This window comes from Somniosus microcephalus, chromosome 11 (genome assembly GCF_052327205.1).
Source record: "Somniosus microcephalus isolate GS21.2 chromosome 11, FLI_Smic_1.0, whole genome shotgun sequence".
NCBI classification, from domain to species: Eukaryota; Metazoa; Chordata; class Chondrichthyes; order Squaliformes; family Somniosidae; genus Somniosus; species Somniosus microcephalus.
This window is the reverse complement of record NC_140997.1, coordinates 44,712,224-44,733,985: the sequence shown is the minus strand read 5'-3', so window position 1 is coordinate 44,733,985 and position 21,762 is coordinate 44,712,224. Positions and strand designations below refer to the sequence as shown.

Genomic DNA, 21,762 nt, shown 5'->3' with positions numbered 1-21,762 from the left:
GCAGGGGATTTCTACCCAGTGTCTTGGCCAATATTTAACCCTCAACCAACAACATTAAAAAAAAACGATTATCTGGTCATTATCTCATTGCTTTGGGACCTTGCTATGTGTAAATTGGCTGCCGTGTTTCCTACATTACAACAGTGACTACACTTCAAAGTACTTCATTGGTTGTAAAGCACTTTGGGACATCCTGAGGACACAGCTTCACCATGATGGCAGAATGATATATTGTGTATTACATAATATAATGCTCCCTTATTTTTAAAACAGCATTCATACACTAAATGGTAAATGTTTAAAAGGAGTAGAGGAGCAGAGAAGTTCTTTAAAAGTTGGAAGATTTGTTGATAAAGATGTTAAAGAAAAGCATATGGGATTCTAGGATTTATAAACTGGGGTAGAAGGTGTAAAAGCTAAAAGGTAATGCAAACCTATACAAATCATTGGTTAGGCTGCAATTACAATATTGTGTCCCGCTTTGGACACCTTACTTTAGGAAGGATGTTAGGGCCTTGGAGAGGGTGCAGACTAAGATGATAGCATCTGCAAAGGGCCTAATGCCTGTTTCAGGCGTGGGTAAAGGATGCATATTTTTTGTCCTTACCCGATATGGCGGGTGGCGCACTTCTGGCCAGAATTGTGCGCACAGCTCAAGCCCGCCAGATTGGGGCCTTAGTAGTCCGAGCAGCACCTGAAAAACGGGCACTGCATGGACCAATTTCTAGGCCATTGACTCTTTGCTGTGATACAGTTCCCAGCTGTAAGCCGCCCTTGAGTACCTCACCAAAGTGGACATCCTTCATGTATGAGCTTCAATGGTGACTGTCAGCAAACCCTAATACGATGTAGCTTATCAGGACTGCTCTACATTATGACTAATTTTCAAAGAAAAACTGAATTGGTAACATTTGTTTTCCAAGAGAGTTATGGTATTGAAGTAGCTTTTGTTAAGATCTATACATTATTGTAGCTAAAACTAGAAAACTGTGGAAGTTTGAGTTTATTTATTTTATTTGACTTTTCTGATGCACCATAATATGCACAACTAAGGGTTACTCCAGCAAACAAGCACTTTAGAATTATAGAATGAGACAGCCTAGGAGGAGACCATTCGGCCCATCGTGCCTGTGCCGGCTCTTTGAAAGAGTGATCCAATTCGCCCTTTCCCCATAGCCCTGCAAATTTTTCCCAGTCAAGTATTAATCCAAATCCCTTTTGAAAGTTATTATTGAAACTGCTTCCAGACATGATAATCCATTAGGGGAGGATGTAATGAATGGAGTTGATGGGCTATTTCGTCTTCCATGCTTACTTATGTTCTTATCCCTCTAGCCCATGTGCCTTGTAGAGAGTTAATTTATTTTTCGTAACAAATGAATTACAGCTGGATATTTGTGCTATAGATTTTTGAGCCAAAATGACTGGATCTGGAATTTAATCAGTCTTAATTTGTGAAGACAGCTGTAAAGTGTCTATTTAACACACCTTGATCCTCTAATATTTCATCACAACTTATCCTTTAAAGGACATATCAGTTCTTTAAAGCACTGTCTAGTACTAATATTTTTTTTTAAATTAGATGCCTCTTCTTGCTATCTATAGCCTGCCTTTGTGAATTCTGTTGTCAAATTTCACATGTAATATTTTCCTAATGCTCTCATGATAGAACTTGATTGGACACTGCCAAAAGATTGTGTTCCAAAATGTTTATTACTGATACATATCCTTATGAGGGTGTTTTAAACTGGATTCCATCTCGCACACTTGCTTATGTAGAAAGGGGGTTGGGTGGTCTTGAGGCAATTACTGGAGAATCTGAACTCAGTGCAAAGTTGTTTCAAAGTTCAGAATTTCTAGAAGTTATAAAGGGGGGAAAAAAGTGGTATTTATCATATCGCTTAAAGCTCTTTGCGTGCAATCAATTATGTTGAAGTGCAGTGAGTGTTATATAGGCGAATGCAGCTGTGGAGGGAGGTGTCCAGAACACCAGAAAAGCGCTCTGCTCTTCTTTGCACAGTGCCAAATAGAGGATGGAAGACCAGGAGAAAATCTCTGGATTATAAAGATTTTTTTTGTCCTTTAAAATTGAAACAATTTATTTCCAGCAGTCAGACGCAATGCCAACAGTTCTTGCGCCCTTGTAGACAAAGTGGGAAGGGCATGTACTTGTCAACTCCCTGAGACTGAATGGCCCGCTTGTTTATGACACCTGACAGCAATTGAAAGTTACGCCTTTGGCCTGAATTTTTAAGTTACCAGAGGCTCGGTTTAACATCTTATCCGAAAAACGGCATCTCCAACAGTGCAGCGCACCCGCAGTACTGCACTGGAGTGTCATCCTGGACACCTGTGCTCAAAGTTATTGCATACTTTGTTGCAGAAAGTTACAGAATGAAGAAGATGATTTAGCCTTTCTACCAAAGGATCCACCAATAGCAGAAAAATATAACACAAAAGACAAATGTCATGTAGAGTTCTAGGTTTTACAAACATATAGCTGATTGTAGCTCTTCTAAATTTATTACTAATATTATGAAAATAAAGCTTAATTGCATAGCACATAGAATCATACAGCACAGGAGGAGGACATTCGGCCCATCCTGCCTGTGCCTGCTCTTTAGTCCCGCTCCCCCGCTCTTTCCCCATAGCCCTGCAAATTTTTCCCCTTCAAGTATTGATCCAATTCCCTTTTGAAGGTTATTATTGAATTTGCTTCCACCACCTTTTCAGGCGGTGCATTCCAGATCACAACAACTTGCTGCGTAAAAAAATGTTTCCTCGTATCGCCTCTAATCCTTTTCCCAGTTACCTTAAATCTGCGTCTTCTGTTTACCGACCCTTCTGCCACTAGAAACAGTTTCTCCTTATTTACTCTATTAAAACCCTTCATGATTTTGAATACTTCTTTCAAATCTCCCCTTAACCTTGCTGTTCCAGAGAGAACAACCTCAGTTTCTCTAGTCTCTCCACTTAACTGAAGTCTTTTATCCTTGGTACCATTCTAGTAAATCTCCTCTGCACCTTCTCTAATGTCTTGACATCCTTCCTAAAGTGTGTTATCCAGAATTGACTGTAATACTCCAGCTAGGGCCTAACCAGTGTTTTGTAAAGATTTAACATAACTTTAATTGCTTTTGTACTCTGTCTCAATTTATAAAGCCAAGAATTCCGTTTGCCTTTTTAACATCCTTTTTAACTTGTCCTGCCACCTTCAGTGGTTGTGTATGTACACCCCCAGGTCTCTCTCTTCCTGCACCGCCCTTTAAAATTGTACCATTTAGTATACAGGTATATTGCTTATCCTCAAACTTCCTACCAAATTAATCACTTCGCACTTCTCTGCATTAAATTTTATCTGATGTGTCTGCCCATTTCACAAGTCTGTCTATGTCCTCCTGATATCTGTTATTATCCTCCTCACTGTTTACTACATTTCTGAGTTTCATGCCATCTACAAACTTTGAAATTATGCTCTGTATACCCTTTATATCAAAAAGTGCAGTGGTCCTAATACTGACCCCATGGAAACACATTTATTCCAGTCTGGAAAAACAATCATTCACCACTACTCTCTGCTTTCTGTCCCTTAGCCAATTTTTATCCACACAGCCACTGCCACTTTAATTCCATTGGCTTCAAATTTTCTAGCAAGTCTATTATATGGTACTTTATCAAACGCCTTTTGAAAGTCCATATACACAACATCAACCACAATACTCTCATCAACCTTCTCCGTTACTAAGTAAACAAGCACAGAAGCTAGCATTCTGAAAGAAAACAAATATAGCAGCTTTCTTCCTCCAAGGGAAAGGGCGAAGATTGCAAAGTAGGCTTTTCACTAAAATCTCACACATGAAGCCCAGCAAAGCAAACATCTCGAGCATTTCTAATGAAAGCTGTTGCTTACCAATTGACGAGCTGTTATTTTCTTATATAATCCCAGCATGTGATTAAACACAAGAGCGAAGGATGCTTATCGCCTTTATCTCGAGCAGCCAATCCGATATCACCCATTTTACACTATTACCAAAAGTTAAAATTACCACTGTACTGACTGGTACCACATCAGTGAACAATTGGTATCAATCTATCTGTAATCTTGGTTATCAGTTTCATATTCAGCATTAACTGATTATTAATCTCGGTGTACTGAGGAAAATGTGTCAATTTGTAAGTAAAGAACTCAGATGAGCTTTTAAACCATACACTTTTCAATCCCTAATTGCCTTTAACACATCCTTACTTTTGAGTCACTCGGATGAATACAGTTCACTGCTGGCATGTAGTTGGAGAGTCTATGAGTCGCCACTGAGGCTGACTGATTACCCTACACCCAGGAAGATGGCTCAGTGCTAACCAGGGCCTGAAGGGTAATGATTTTCAATACGATGCATTTTTTTCTGCAATGAAACTCTCACAAATTTCTGGTAAAGTTGTGAATAGTAAGAGCCAACGGGACACATGCAAATTTCGCAGGTTTTCCAGAAATAGAACAAAACCTCCATAAGATTGTGACTGTTTTGGTATAAAGTAGGAGCAGACAGTCTGAAAGGAATCATCACCAGGCTGTATAATGTTCTGTGAGGAAGAAGCTGAAATGGAAAAGATCCTCTAGCAAATGATGTAGCGCAATACCTATGTTACACGTTGGTGAGGGGGTGGAGGGGGGGAGGATTTTAACTGGGAGCAGGTTTTGACCGGGTGGGGCAAACGTCAACCTCTATTACCTGCCCCCCGCCACCCACCTCATCAATTTGAGCCCCAGGCTATTTTAACTCCCGGCCCTTATTTACATCTCGCCAACGAAGTGCTCATCTGAAACGGGCGGAGAGAGGCAACGGGCGGAGATCGGGCGCCCAGAGGACCTCCCTCCGCCACGCACTCGGGTAATTCGAACAGTCCGCCAACACTCACTGTTCGAGCTTACACTTGAAGAATGCCTATTTAAGCAGGAATCGGTGCCCTTGGGTTGGGAGGGGAAATTGGGACAAAACGGAAAAAAGATCAAATCAGGAATGTTATTTTCTAAATAGTCCAGCCTTTTAAAACAATTGAGTATATTTTCAGTAGAACTCAGTATCAGTCTTCCAATGATAATTTTGCAGGATCTGATGGGCGAAGATGACTGTGCCTTTAACTGTATGGCCAAGATTGAAGAGACTGCCTCCGTCCCATAAGATTAGATGACAAAATACGACAAAGAATTTGCTGTCTAGTGAAATAATTTATTTAAGAAAAAAGTGTTCTGCTCTTACTGGCTTCAAAGCATATTTGATTTCTCCTCTAGCCTGGAAGCAGCCCATTAGCTGTGATCAGGGATACTGACCTCAAGGTGAAAGCAGTTTGATGATAGACAGATATTCCGCCATTGCTAATAGTGCGACAGATCAGTTTTCAAAACAAGCAACTGGAATAAAATGTTCAGCGGAAGGACTCTGCCACTTTAAGTGGCATAGGACTGTAAACACCTGTATCTTTCCTGTGCAGCAATATAACTGGGTATATTATGTATGGTATTGGTATAATAATTACTGGTTCAAGCACAAATACCACAGGAAAGACCATGTCAAGGTATACGGGTGGGCTGACTCCTTCAGATGTGGATTACAGGCTGATACAAATGGGATCTCAATGCATCGTGTGGGTGTGACACGAGTAAGGTCTGTGTTTCATCTGGCACATTCCACCGGCCAATGGCAGCATGTTGGTTGTTGCAAACAAACTGCAATATTGATCTGTGCAATTCTAGCACCGGAGTTTGAGGTTACAGCATCTCCAGTCCCATTGTGTAAGCCTGGAGCTTTGCCTCTGTCACGTCACCACTCTAGATATGAGAACCATTGGGTTATCAATCCAACACCTGGGTTGATGTAACGACGTATTAAAATGTTACTCTACAGTGGCTTCATTTGAAATCTGTCATTGGGTTACTAGGAAAAAGAGAATGCAGATACCTAGGTTTTAAAGGCAGTTGAAAGGCGTTCTTTCACGGCATTACTTTTAAGGTCTACAATCTATCTATTTCATCCAACTGTCGCTAAAACCAATGCTGAACCCTTACTTTTTGTGATCTGATTGGCTCATCACCTGATGCCTTGTTTTCTGGGATCTGATTGGCCTGTCGGTTACATTGATCCATCAGTTTCATTAACTAGTTTTATTACATTGATTGGTCCAATCATTGGCATCTTTCATGTTGATTAGTTTGGACTCCACCTAAGTCACAGTGCTGGCCTGCACTTTCCACCCCAACCTGCCACTTTGAGTCACTCCAGTCCCTGCTACCTGGCCTCAGTCCAATGCAGGCCCCGTGCCCAAAACTCAGGCCAATTCAGAGCGCTAGTAACTCACTATTAATGTGCTCACTATTCTTGTGTATCTCTCACTCTGAAACAGTGTTGAATAATGTGGTTAAATAAAAAATAAGCTTAAAATTTACCTGAGTAATAATAAATCGAAGTCTATATTAAACAGTACAGTAGTGGTACTGGCAACTATAAACTCATAGTGATAGAACTAATGGGTGTGCATCACCTCAGTGATTTAATTGTGTTATCAATCATTCTTTTTTGTCATGTTGCAAAACAGCAGCAAAGGAATGGGACTAAACCACACGTTGAAGAATATGGAACTAGGGCACTATAAGTGTAAATAGAGAAGTGTAAAGAGGATGTTGCAACTGCAGACTTCTACACAGTTCTATCAATGTACTCTCATCGGCTATTAAAAGGTGTGACCATCCAAAGACGAGCACAACCAAGCTAGAATTTCACTTCCTGCCAATGAGCCATTCAGGGGCAGTGCGGAGACACCAGGACTGCTGCTCATCAGGCCCTGGGCACGATTGTACCTACATGAGCTGACCTCACCACGTAATGAATGCAAAGTCAACTCATTTAAATATTTCTCGAGTACTCCCAATGCATAGTGCATCGCATTCGACCAAAACACCAGCACAGACTCGATGCACCAAATGGCCTGTTTCTGTGCTGTAACATTGTATGAATCTATGAAACGCTGTCAGGAATGACGATTTTTTTTTGGGAGGGGCAGAACTGTTGAAGGTAAATTTGATTCCAATGCAGGGGGAGAAAATAAGGATTCCTACCATCCAGAAAGATGAATAGCACCTATTTGAATTAACAGTAATTTGATTTAGAAGCCAATGTTTTTGAGTTAAGTGCCTTAAGCATAACCCTAGGCTAGTGTGTACCTTCCAATCTCAGCAGCTGTAATGTATTAGGTGCACACACTTAATGAAAGAAAGGACAGTCTAATGTAACATTTTTCCCTCAGCTGGTAACGTTGATTTAATATGGCCTGTCCTCCGTCCAAAGACCATGTGAAAATTGAGCAGTCGATGCAAATTTATAACTGAGTGAGTGGTGGTAACCCTGCAGTAACCTTCAGACCTAGCGAGAATCTGCTGCAACATGTTTTATCCAAGAATGTACAGCCCCTCCCGAGGAAAGCTCCTTCACCTGGTGCACGCCCTTGAAATGGATTTTCTTGGTGCACTACCAGTTGCTGAGATGGTAGCCGTGATAAATTTCAACAATGAAGCTGCAATGATAGGAATCTGACCTGTGTCAAAATGAAGAATCATCTCCTGGTTGAAAATCATCAATGACTTAACCTTTTCCTTGTTTAGGATCTGTCTGTCAATGAGGTGTACTGAAAAGCTGCTGTTTGCCATTGTGCAAGTGTTGGAGACTTAAACACTCTGTCAGTCTGATGCTAGCTACTCTAATTTCTTTTGGGATTATATTGTTTTCCGACAGCCTCTAATTTTGAGTTTGGTTGTCAAACCTAGTACTGATGATGAAAGTTGCTCTAAGCGGGAAATGACATGAAAGGCAATATGGTCTTTTGCACTATTTCCACCTCTTGTGCCTCCTAAACCTCCTACGGAATCAAGTTAGTCAGGACCAGATACACCTAACAGCGAGCTTAGTAATAAACTTCTCCATAACATGCTTTTCACCTTGCTGTCTGTGGAGACAAGTCAAGAGATGAGTGTCTTTGAGTACAAGTGAACATCTGGAAATTATACAGGAATTAGTACAAAAGACCATATTGCCTTTCAGGTAAGCCAGCAAATACCTAGACTGTAATGTTGCAGGTTTACTTGCCAAAGGTACCATCAGAGTATGGCAGTCTTTCTGCTGAAGAGTATTTGACTAATCTGAGGATACAGCGCCAAGGCTGGAAATAATCTCAGCTGCCACATTAAACCCTCATAATGTTTGTTTAATTCAAGTTAAGCCCCCCTTTGATATAGTGTCATTGTTTCATCTGGGTATATCAGAGCTCATATCAGAGCTCACTATCTCTTTTCTTAAGGGTTCATTTCTACCGTTCTGTTTCTACCGCTCTCTCCCTCCTCCTTTAAGATACTCCTGAAAGCCTACCTCTTTGACCAAGCTTTTGGTCACCTGTCCTAATATCTCCTTATGTGGCTCAGTGTCAAATTTTGTTTGATAATCGCTCCTGTGAAGGGCCTCGGGCTTATAAATGCAAGTTGCTGTTGTTTTAAGGGAGTGTTGTGTAAATTACCAGTTGTGAAGGGCAGAAGTAATTTAATGTATGTAATAAAGAGAGCTCTTCGAACCAGTCCATGTCCTGGGAATGTAAAAAGGAAGTGGGAAAATCTGAAATTGCCAACTGATAGAGCTGAAAATCATGGATTATTCTGCTGTTTTGCAGGTTACGTCCATTGGATATAGAGTTCATGAACCGTCTAGCCAAAATAGTCAATATAGTCCCAGTTATCGCTAAAGCTGATACGCTCACCTTAGACGAGAGACGAGAATTTAAGCAGAGGGTATGTATTTGGTACTGTCCACTACACTGATAGTATTTGGTACTGTCCACTACACTGTTTGTCTCTTTTATCTTAATCCTCTTCATTGCTTTCTGTCTCACTTCTCGTGTTTGATCAGGTATCTACCACATCTTTTGTTTCTTAACTTGTCCTATTACCATCTCCTTTTGCCTTGCACCATCTCTTAATCTCTCCTGCCTTCCATCCTATCACAGACCTTCCCTTTTGTTCTTTCCTCCCCTCCCCCCTTTCCCTGCCCCTACACTTGCTTAAAAACCTGTTCCATCTCCAGCTTTTTCCAGTTCTGACGAAGGGTCATCAATCTGAAGCATTAACTCTGTTTCTCTCTCCACAGATGCTGCCTGACCTGCAGAGTATTTCCAGCATTTTCTGTTTTTACACTGATAGTACACGTTGTTTATTCACTGCGGTTCAATTCTGACCATACTTATGTGCTATTTGTCATCAGTCATTTATTTAGCCGCTTTGAACCGTAGCAGTTATCAGTGAGCCAAATCCAGAATTGGATAATACCCGAGATTGTTTGTGTTTTAATGATGCATTCTTCTGCTGCTTCATAGAAAAAGCTGTTTTCATTACTGATTTAAACATTGGCCCATGTTCATCCTATCCAGAACTAAGGAAAACTTTTTGAAGAGGTTAGTTTTTTTTAACTGGAACTTTTTCTTTATTAGAAACAGTCAGTTGGAACAGTCAGAAAATACTTTTCATAAAACGAGGCTAGTTTGGTTGTTTTTATCCCCCTCCTGGCACTTAGACTTTCACGTGCCTTTACGCCAGATGTCCCTTTTATTTTTATAGTCCCAGCACTATTGCTGACACCAGTGTGTTTCCCAGTAGAATCCACCATGCTCTGAAGAAGAGGAGGACCAAAGGAGGGATGCCTGGCAGCTCAGGCTGCGAGAAGTGTCCTCACAGACACCGACATTTACATCAGAGGTGAAATGAACTCGCTTTGGCAGAAAAAGCGGGCCTAGAATTTGGACTGCACCCGAATTGGGGCGCGATCCTGGCGCAGCACGTGCCTAAAGAGGCCAGCTGCAAGTTGGTCCACCGGTCTCATTAGTATCGGACCGGCGAGCTGCGGGCACCTGCCACAGCCCCAGAGGAAGCGCGGCAGTCGATTCAAGGGGGCGGGGGGAGGTGGTGGTGTTTAGCGAGATCAACTGACTGGAGGGGGAGATTTTGAAGTCTCACCACAGCAGAACAACTTCCACAGATGCGTTATGGGTCACCACCTATCCCACGCTCTTATGTGCCCAGCTTTGCCTTTTCTACATAAGAGCAGTGTGGATTGAGACAAGACGATTTGGCTCAGGGAAATTAATTCCTACAATGCGTCCTCTCTCCCGCCATGTCACCTATATGGTCATTTGCATAGCCGTGTTATTTTCAGTTCCAGTTTACTTCCTGCATCCTTACTAACACTGCTGTATGTCAATGCAGCATTTCTTTGCATATATCCTTTACAACTCCATCTGCCAGAGGTGCAGACATTGTAGAATAATATTCTGGTCATATCTTTGTGCTATTTAAGTCTTGTTTGGACAGGCTGGGGCTGTTTTCCTTAGAGCAGAGAAGGCTGAGGGGGGACCTGATTGAGGTGTACAAAATTATGAGGGGCATAGATAGGGTAGATAGAAATGAACTTTTCCCCTTAGTAGAGGGGTCAATAACCAGGGGGCATAGTTTCAAGGTAAGGGGCAGGAGGTTTAGAGAGGATTTGAGGAAAAACTTTTTCACCCAGAGGGTGGTTGGAATCTGGAACTCACTGCCTGAAAGAGTGGTAGAGGCAGGAACCCTCACAACATTCAAGAAGCATTTAGATGAGCACTTGAAATGCCATAGCATACAAGGCTACGGACCAAATGTTGGAAAATAGGATTAGAACAGACAGGGCTTGATGGCCGGCGTGGACACGATGGGCCGAAGGGCCTCTTTCTGTGCTGTATAACTATGACTCTATAAACTTTTCTCTTACTTGTGCCCTGGTCTTTCTACACTTAGCAGGTTGATGAAAAAACTCTTACACCCAAGGCAACGAATTCAATGGAAACTGGAGCTGCCGTTGTCAGTAGCAGAAACCCATTTTGGCCACTACCAGTGCCACTGAATGTGTCAATAATTACTCGCCGCGTTAACACCTTCCATACCAGCAGCCTTTAATCTCAGCTGTCTTCATTGATTTTCAGATTCGACAAGACCTGAGAAACTATTCCATTAGTGTTTACCCCCAGACAGAGTTTGATGAAGATTCTGAGGACAAATTACTAAACGACACAGTAAGAGTAAGTGTGTATACAATATCTTCATTAGGAGCATAGTAGTGGATAATTGACTGTCGGTTCCTTACATTCCATGATCCCAGATTGCGATCACTTTTGTTGCAGGCTGTTTTTTGCATTCCTCTGATGCGTTTTTCCCCATTTTTTCCTCTATGCCAAAAACAACAGAAAAGTAACAAAACCCACTGCATCTTTCAAAAAAAAATTCCCTCCTTACAGTAATCTCTCTCTTTTCTCCTCGTTTCATCTGAAAGCTGTCATGCCATGTTATGGCTGTGCAGTCATACGCCCTTCCTGTGCCTGTAAGGCCCAGTTGGTAGCACTGTTGTCTCTGAATCAGAAGATTGTGGGTTCAAGTTCCACTCCAGAGACTTGAGCACAAAATCTAGGCTGGCATTCCAGTGCAGTACTGAGGGAGGTTCCATCTTTTGGATGAGACATTAAACCGAGGCCCCATCTGAACATGAAAGATAGAACGGCACTATTTCGAAGAAGAGCAGGGCGTTCTCCCCGGTGTCCTGGCCAATATTTATCCCTCAACCAACATCACTAAAACAGATTACAGGAAACTTTGGTTTATCCGGAGGTTAACTGTTCGGAATGCTCGATCCACCGGCAAAATTCAGGAGTCGGTTCAGTAAGTTTTTTTTCTTTTCGTTGCTTTTTTTTCACTAGTCAGGCTCTGCAAGGTCTAGCTAAAGCTATTGCTTAGCTACAGAGACGCTTGCAAGCTATGGCCGACTGCCAGCAACAGGGTTTGTTGCTAGATACGGAGCTCAAAAGCTTCCATATGTTTTAACATTAGCGCTGGTTTGTCCGGCAGTTTTGATGGGACGGCAACAGCTCGGTCCTGTCGGTGCCGGATATCACAAAGTTTCCTGTATCTGGTCATTATTGCTGTTTGTGGGACCTTGCTCCATGCAAGTTGATTGCCACATTTCCTACATTACAACAGTGACTACACTTACAAAAAAAAAGCACTTCATTGGCTGTAAAGTGCTTTGGGACGTCCTGAGGTCGTGAAAGGTGCGCCACAATCTGACCAAATAACAGAAGAACTCGTTCCAAAAATGCAACATTGCAGAAAGCTGTGAGCTAATGTGGCCCATAGGAACTCGGGAGACTCGGATTGTTATCTCGGCCTCAGTCGGATCAAGCAAATAAAAATAACACTTTGTCTCTCGAGCACTTTGTTTGGGCTGTCGGGACTGATGCCAATGTAAAGCATCACCAACTCGTACATTAAATATTAGTTCAGGTAGTAAATAGCACGACAGTGGAATTGATCACATTGCACAAAGTAAGTAAACACAAATAGGAATTTCTGCTAAGTAGCCTTCAAAAATGCTGCCTCAAGGCTTTAAAATAACAACATGGTAATATATGTATCAATATGTTATAAATCTTGGCCTGGAGTTTCCGCTCGGTTGCGCTGTTTTTCTCGGTGCAATTTGCCCGAAATCGGCGTAACCAGTGCAAAAGATCGTGGAATTCTAAGCGCAAATTATGCTCAGCGCAAATCGAGTTTCCGCAATCTTTTGCACAAGTTCAAAAAACAGCACGCTAGAAGCCGGCCCCGCCCACAAAACTGGCCGCTCCCCCAGGATGAATTAATCACCATTGGGAGTTTCCGCTAATTGCTCTCGTTTGCAGGCCTTTGAGGAGGTACCAAAAATTAAGCTGTTTCTTTTGGCCGCTAGGACACTATTAGGAACAGTTTAAAAGCTTTTAAATATATATTTTTAATTTACTCAGAAACTGACTACTGTACCCCAATATAACTAGGAAATGGTTCTGTATACTTTTTAAGTCATTTTCATTCATTTAAAATCGGGTTACTCACAGGTGTGGTGGATTGACACTGTGATTAAAAATGCTTATTTTTTGTGATAAACCCATTTTCAGCTGTATTAATCAAACTGCATCTAGTTACCACTCTTAAATACATCAAGGAATATTTTTTAAAGCAAAATTTTATTTAAATTACATTTTAAAATGCTGCCCGATTGCGCTGGTTCATGTCGGATTTTACCTAGAGTGGTTAGAATGTGGCACTCGCTACCACAGGCAGTAGGTGAAGCAAATAGCAGAGATGTATTCAAGGGGAAGCTAGATAAGCACTTGAGGGAGAAGGGAATAGACGGATATGTTGATAGGGTTGGATAAAGAGGGGTGAGAGGAGGCTCTTGTGGACCAGAAACACTGGCGTGGACCAGTTGGGCCGAATGGCCTGTTTCTGTGCTGTAAATACTTTGTAATTGAGAGTTTGGCAATATGCAAATGAGTTTGAGGAAAAACTCAAGGGGAAAAATCCCTTTTCAAAACGGGCCCAGTTTTGGGCGCAATTTGCGCCCGTTTTGCCGATTGCGCCCAAAGCGGAAACTCTACCCCTTTTAAAATGAGGTGATTCACCCCACCCCCCACCCCCACATGATTAATCCAACTTGGTGCCTTGCACACCTGAGATCAGGAATTTAGCTTTTGGGGAATCAAGAAGGCATGGCCTAGAAATTCAGTTGCGTTCGCCAGCCGTTAGTGCCATAAGAGGAGTAGATCTCGAGCACTAGGCACTTAGCGCCCGGGCGCAGACCGATCTGCGCCTACGCCCAACTTCAGTTGACATTTAGCGCCGGCGCAAAGTGTTTGCGCGCGCTCAGCTGCGCGCGCAGCTTATGACGTCATTTCGTCGTGCAACGCCGTTTGTGCGCCCCAAACCGGAACTTCAGTGGCGCCCGCCCAATGTGGGCGTGGCGCTGTTAAGAACTGTGAAGTGGAACGCAGCAGAGGCCCTGCGGGCCTCGGGGAGCGCTAATTAAAGGGCACTTAGACTGAACTATAAAGGCCAGCCATTTTGCTGCAATGACTTTAGTGCTACGGATTTCTGGACAGAGACCAAGGAAGAGACCTTACTGATTTGGGCCAACATAGGAGAGGTATTTTTGGCTTCTGGCCAGAGCTTGGAAATTTGACTCATTGTGATTTCACTGTTTGCAAGTATATTATGGAGGCTGCATGGGGTTCCAACCCTCAGTTCCAGCATTATGTGCGAAGGGCTCGCAGACGCTGTGTGAGAGGGGCAGCCATGCCTAGACGCAGAGGGGCCATCAGGCGTCGGCAACGTAGGCCTTACCCACTCAGGGAATACCGCCAGCAGGTGTCCTATCTCACCATGACTGCCGCGCATTGTGTTAAGAGGCTGCGCTTCAGAAGGGAGGTGGTTGCAGAGATCTGCCAGCTGCTTCACAGAGATCTGCGTCCACAGCTGATGTGCAGGACGTCTCTGTCGGTGGAAGTGAAGGTCACGGTGGCTCTGAACTTTTATGCAAGCGGCTCCTTCCAAGCCGCTGCTGGGGACATAGCGAACATCTCCCAGTTCGCCGTGCATCGCTGCATCCGGCAGGTCACCGATGCCCTTTTCGCAAGGAGACACCAATTCATCTCCTTCCCCATGACCCTAGAGAGGCAGGAGCAGCGTGCAGTCGGATTTGCGAGGATCACCGACTTCCCCATGGTGCAGGGCGCCATTGACTGCACGCATGTGGCTATGCGGGCACCTATTGACAATGCCGAGGATTACCGCAACCGGAAGGGCTACCATTCCCTCAATGTACAGCTGGTGTGTGACCACAGGCAGCGCATCCTAGCTGTCAATGCCCGCTTTCCAGGCAGCAGCCACGATGCATTTATCCTGCGCCAGACTACTGTGGCTGACATGTTCCAGGCACAGCCTCCCCCAAGAGGATGGCTTATCGGGGACAAAGGCTATCCTTTGTGTACCTGGCTCATGACCCCGCTCCGCGCGCCCAGGACCCCTGCTGAGGAGGCATACAACGAAAGCCATCAAGCCACAAGGAACATCATAGAGCAAACGATTGGCGTCCTCAAGCAACGGTTCCGCTGCCTGGATCGTTCCGGCGGATCTCTGCAGTATTCGCCGGATAGAGTCTCCCAGTTCGTCGTCGTTTGCTGCATGCTGCACAACCTGGCTATCCGCAGGACTCAGGCACTGCCACCTCACGTTGGACCACCACCTCAGGAGGACGAGCAGGAGGACCATGAGGAGGAGGAGGAGTACCAGCCCAGGAGGGAGCCACAAGGTCCAAGGGCCGTCCGTCGGCGGCTTATTGAACGACACTTCTAGGCCCCCTGTCAGGGAATGGCTTGTGGCAATGAAGGCACATGAATGCAGCCGCTCTGCAAGCCCTCAGCCGGTTAACGCAACAACCACTTGAAACATCACACATGGACAAGCTGAATAAATAAGAAGCTTTATTGTTAAAACTCAGGGCCCTTCCCACATGAAACCCAAAAACAGACAAGACCCCCAAAAAAGAGTCAAAAACATATCTCACTCCCACAACCTGGGGGCGAATAACCAAACTTGTCCATCCAAATGGCCTTCATCCACGGCCTTACCAAGACAAACCCCCCCATACAGAACACAAACACCCCCATATAAAAAAACATTTGCCTTCATCCTCGGCCTTACCAAAATAAACCCCCCCCATACAGAACACAAACACCCCCATATAAAAAAACATTTGGCAACACACTCTACTTTGTGTGCCGAGAGGGCGAGTCCTTGTCCAGGCTTTTCCGGCCCCTGCCCGACCTGCTGCTCCGCCTCAACCTGGGCCCTGTGGGTGTTGCAAGGCTGGGGGAAGGCTCCTGAGGGGCACAATGCGTGACGGCAGATGCCCTTGGGGGTCGGCCTAGACGAGCTCCGGCCCTGGAGGGGCCGGCTGCTGACTGCTGCAGCTGTGGCTGGCCAGCATCAGTCTCTCCAGCAGCTCGTCGCAGCTTTGCTGGGGGAGTGGCAGTGGCGGCTGCAGCAATGGGGGCAAGCTGGCTGATGCCAGGCGCTCGCTGATCGCCAGAGACACTGGCAGTCGGCCGGGCTGGCAGTGCAGCAAGCGCAGCAATCTGGTGAAGGCCAGACCGCTGTGCTGCAGCAGGGCGGCGGGTGCCCTGGCGATGCGTGCGTGACACCGCGAGTGTGGCAGCAGTGAGTGCCCGTACTGCCCTGGTCTGTGCCCGCATCAGACCAGCCAGTGACTGCACGGCACCACTCGTCAACTCTCCACTCGCTGCCTGTGCTGCCCTGAATTCGGACCGACTCGCGTCCTGTGATGCCCTGAATTCTGCCCGACTCGCGTCCTGTGATGCCCCGAATTGTTCGAGACCCCTGGCCTGTGCTGCCGCGAGTTGTTCGAAACCCCTGGCCTGTGAGGCCCCGAAATCGGCCACACTATGAGCCAGGGACTCAATGGCCTCAGGCAACCGTGCAACAACCCCCATGAACTCGGTGTGGCGACGATCCGAGTCCGCGGACATTTGATCAAGGAGGCGCACCTCCTGGGCGAGGACCGTCTCCGGACTGGAGGCCGGACTCTCCCTCTGGGGAGAAGGCCGCCGAGCTGGCCGACCCTTCCCGCGTGGCTGGACGCCACTGGGCCCAGCAACTGTACTCCCCTGCAACACTTCCCCCCTCTGGGGAGAAGGCCGCCGAGCTGTCCGACCCTTCCCGCGTGGCAGGATGCCACTGGGCACAGGAGCTACACTCCCCTGCAACACTTCCCCCCTCTGGGGAGAAGGCCGCCGTGCTGCCCGACCCTTCCCGCGTGGCTGGACGCCACTGGGCACAGGAGCTACACCCCCCTGCAACACTTCCCCCTGGCTCTCCTCCAGGCAAGACGTGTCCCCTCCATTGCCATCCCCTGGCGCGGATGAGGGTTCCCCCGATGTGCTGCCTTCCTCTTGCTCCTCATCGTCCTCCTCTTCCGAGGGACTGACACTCGCAGCTTCAGGGACCTCCTCCTCACCAGCTGAAAGCAGGAAGGCACAAGAGTAGCTTTAGAGTGAGGACAGGGCGTCAGCGAGGGAGGCATGAGTGGTGGCATTATGCGCATTGTTCGGACAGTGGCAAAGGATGTAGATCTGAAGCGCAAGGGGAACGAGAGAGGTCCAAACGGTCATGTCCTTACCATTGGGGCCCAGCACAGGGTCGGCATCTCCAATTGCAACGGGGCCAATCACCCGGGCACCCATGAGTCGACCCACGCGCTCCTCCAGGTCACTGAGCTCCTGGAACTGGGCACGGCCTCCCCCGGTGACAGTCCGGCTCTTCAGATTCTCGGCCAGCTTGGCCTGCAAGAGAAAGGACGGCCTCTAAGTACAGTGTGGTGCCCTGTTGTTGTGTGCACTGCCTCCCATGGTCGAATAGCTTGGCCAGTGTGGTGCCCTGTTGTTGTGTGCACTGCCTCCCATGGTCGAATAGCTTGGCCAGTGTGTAAAGTGCAGAAAGTGCTATTGATGTTCATGCCAGTGCCATAGCTGCTGGAGGAGGGCTGGCCATTAGGCCTTTGAGGTCCCTTTGCCCATAATGTGAGGTGCACATGCAAGGATGAGGAGGACACTGGAAAGGGTACTCACCCTGACCAACCGAGTGAGGTCGTTAAACTTTTTCCGGCATTGGTCACCAGCCCTGGGGACATCGCTGTTGGCTGTGACCCTCTGGCCGATTTCCCTCCAGGCTCTCCTGTACACCCTCTTGGGAGCCTTCTTGCCACTGTCCGGGAACAAGATATCTCTTCTCTCCAAAGCCCTAACCAGCACCTTTAAATCATGGGCAGAGAAGCGCTGCGCTCGCTCACGGGCCCTCTGCATCCTTGCTGGCGCTATTTCTCCCCAGCAGCAGTGTTTAGGCCTAGCTGGAGGGCTGCAGTATCCAGGGCGTGGCAGCAGACCAAGTCGACCCTTCCCCCTTTAAGAGCTGGCCGGCGCCAGGGTGTCTGCTGTCAATCAAAACATGACCGCACCTGCGCTGCGCCCGGCCTCGGCGCTATCAGTCTGCACTGCCGGCTTAGAGCCTAAAGATAGGGGTGCAACGCCAGTTTTAGTGCTCGAGCAAACTCCTTGGCCAAAGCTACTGAATATCGGCGAAGTGGCCTCCACTTTCCGGCGGGCGCAAACTTTAGCGCCCGCCTGACTTTACTGCCCCAAAAGTGGCTATACTGAATTTCTAGGCCCATACCTTTATCCTACTGTTGTGTGGCACAGCATATTAATATTAGAGCACCAACCCATTGCAGTGCAGGGCTTTTTGTAACTAAAGGGCCGTCAATTGTAAACATACAGTACTTCATCAGCCAGCACCACACACTGTAGTACAAAGTGCCAGACTCTGGTGACCCAAAGGCATCAGAAACCCACGTTATTGTTGGTCTCGAGTTTTGCAGTTGGGTCTCCAATTAAATATAACACCACAAAGATAGATTCCCTCCTCCCTTTTATCAGAGAGGATTGTGGGCCCAGCAGGGATTGGCTGGGGAAGTGGCACCAGGCAAACTCACCAAGGGAGAGCTGCACACAAAGGTCAAGGATGTCCATTTGAGCAGCAATCTCCTAAGACCAATCTCAGCATTTCTGTGCTCTTCCATTTCATTTGTTCAGTACCAAAGACCACTCCAGTAAACAAGCCCTCACTCCCTAAAAAACAGAGTGTGCCCAATATTTGTGTAATTATAGTGAACCCAGGGGGTTGAACAGAAATCTTTGTTACTGTATTCGGCTTACTGGATCACGTGTGATCTCCTTTACTTTGACAAGTGGTAGAATAAACGTTCCATCAGACCATGACTCTGGCTATAAACTACCGAATGTTAACAATATGCAGATAAGTAAACAGTAGCAAAGATGCACGGCATATTTTAAGTAATATACAGACCATAGCTATTCCTCTTTGGAATACAGAAAATAAGCCATATTTCTGGCACTAAACTCAACAGTAAAGCTGGGCCTGACCATAACGTTACACGAGGGTTTGCTACTAACCTACCACAGAGCCTCCTGCCCCTCTCAAAGGGGACTGCTGAATTGGCTCAAGTGTGCCCGGGATGTACATTACAACTCAAAAGAAGAAAGACTTGCATTTATATAGCGCCATTCACAACCTCAGGACATCTCAAAGTGCTTTACAGCCAATGAAGTGCTTTTGAAGTGTAGTCACTGTTGTAATGTAGGAAACTCCTTTGAAGTTCTACCCAGAAATAGAGGACATCAAATGTATACCTCTCACAATTACAATCAGGCTGTCAGACATCCACAGGATATCAAACACAAAGGATGGGTGGTGTTTGAGGGTAACTCTTGAACCCTTTCTAAACCTTTATAAAACACTGGTTTGCCCTCAATTGGAGTACTGTGTCCAATTCTGTGCACCGCACTTTAGGAAGGATGTGAAGGCCTTAGAGAGGGTGCAGAAAAGATTTACGAGAATGATTCCAGGGATGAGGGACTTCAGTTATGTGGATAGACTAGAGAAGCTGGAGTTGTTCTCTTTAGAGCAGAGAAGGTTGAGAGGAGATTTGATAGAGGTGTTCAAAATCATGAGGGTTCTGGACAGAGTAGATAGAGAGAAACTGTTCCCATTGACGGAAGGGTCGCAAACCAGAGGACACAGATTTAAGGTGTTTGGCAAAAGAACCAAAGGCGACACGAGGAAAAACTTTTTTACACAGTGAGTGGTGAGGATCTGGAATGCACTGCCTGAAAGGGTGGTGGCGGCAGATTCAATCGTGACTTTCAAAAGGGAATTGGATAAGTACCTGAAGGAAAAACATTTGCAGGGCTATGGGAAAGGGCTGGGGAGTGGGACTAGCTGAAGTGCTCTTGCAGAGAGCTGGCATGGGCTCGATGGACCAAGTTGATATTTGTGCTACCAGAGACCAGCAGCTATACAGATATCAGAAATACTTCTGGACAAAACAATGCAAATGGTTTTGAAATGAACAGGGATTAGCATATTAAAACTGCTCTTTGTTTCATTCCAGCATACTATAGTCTCTGTTCTCATGTACATCAGCCAGACTGTCATATCTTTAACTGAACCTGGAACCAGATTTTAAAAATGTCTCAATGTTAGTCACAGTCAGATCTACACTTTTGACACTAATAATAACAAGCTTCACGAGGCTGTCGTAAACAGAAATGTGAAAGGTTGAAGATGTGAGATAAACACCCATCATATAAAAGTCCAAGCTAGTCAAATTGATTAGTGTCTGTTTCTGCAGCAATCTTCCAATGTAAATTTGCCACAATGACTTGGAGTCCCAGTAATGTTCCCTGTCAGACTATATTATGTGGAATGATAAATGTGTAGATTACTCTGTTCTCCTGGCTGAATCTGGTAGAAAGGTAATAAAGAAGATGGATTGACCATATCTATAAATCACTGCCTAGCCGACAAATTTATTGTTCCACAAAGTGTCAAACTTACATAACAGTAAAACCAGATTCAACAATTCAATTAATATTTTACAAATTAAAATTGAATTCCATTTAAAAATTAGAAACTCAGTAGGGGAGAAATTGAGTAGCACCCCGTTTGGGGCGATAGGTTTTGCTTAACGGGAGGCACTAAGGTACGGAATTTCTCCCCCATATACTTACTGCGTTTATATAGTGCTTCAAAGTAAATACAAAAATGCAGCCAGAAGGGTTATTGTATATCTGCCTTTCCTGCCTCTTTAATTTCATATTCCATCAGATTATGTCCGATTATTTCTGACTCATCTCTTTGTGTACACCTGTTGTCTAGTTGTGCAAATAAAGACTAAACAAAGTGTCGGAATTATTGCCTAAATTAGTTGTTATTTTTTAGCTAATCTTTCAATAGCTCAATTTACTTGTCTGATTGAAATAACACAAGTTACAGATACCAGGAATGCTGAAGCAATGATAACTATGTCCTCTTATTTAGATGGTTCATAAGATTCGTGCTATATCTCCATGAGCTTCTGGCTCCAGTTTCAGTGATGCAACCCTCCGAGATCTCTACGCTCCTCCAAATCTGGCCCCTTGCACATCCCCGATTTTCCATCGATCCGTCATTGGCGGTCGTGCCTTCAGCTGTCTACGCCCTAAGCTCTGGAATTCTCTCTCTAAACTTCTCCGACTCTCTCTCTTCCTTTAAGTTGCTGATTAAAACCTACCTCCTGTTCTAATATCTCTATGTGGCTCGGTGTCAAATTCTGTCCGATAACACTCCTGTGACATGCCTTGGGATGTTTTACTACATTAAACACACTGTATAAATGCAAGTTGTTATTGGAACTAATGATTCCCACACATTGGGGTTGATTTTAACTCAGCCGTGAGGCGGGCTTTGAGGCGTGTGGGGGGTTTAAATCGCAAAAACTGGGGGTCGGGACCCCCCGCGCCTGGCTCCCGACCCCGAGCCATTTTAACCCAGGCGTGTCTGATGGTCCCGAATCAGTCCCGCCACTAACAGGCGGGACTGGTCTTTAAGGCCCTTAATCAGCAATAATTGGCCTTTATAATCCCATTTCAGCAGGCCCTTGCATTTTTAAACCTTTTCCCACGTAAAACACGCCTGGTGGGGATCACGCCTGTGAAACCTGGCGTGAGCACTATTGGCTTGCTGACTATCAGCTACATGTCAACCATTAAAGAGGAGATTTGATCAGTCATCATTTGCAGGTGGCAGGACTTTGTTGTTTGAGGCCTGGGGCAACTTTTACCAGGCTTAACCACACCTGTGGAAGGTTGGAGCCTCACACACATCTCCAGTGTGACCTCCTGGGAAACCCCGCTCGCCACCTTCACTCA

The 21,762-nt window shown here is 45.5% G+C and overlaps 1 protein-coding gene across 1 annotated transcript in view; it reads left to right on the top strand.

The window, feature by feature from the left end:
- Positions 1-21,762, top strand: part of LOC147110530 (uncharacterized) — a 543,691-nt gene that overhangs the window by 494,715 nt on the left and 27,214 nt on the right. Inside the window, exons 7-8 of the mRNA XM_086000591.1 lie at positions 8,710-8,827; positions 11,041-11,136. Of these exons, the coding sequence (XP_085856717.1) occupies positions 8,710-8,827; positions 11,041-11,136 (214 nt within the window). The remainder of the gene's footprint in view (positions 1-8,709; positions 8,828-11,040; positions 11,137-21,762) is intronic.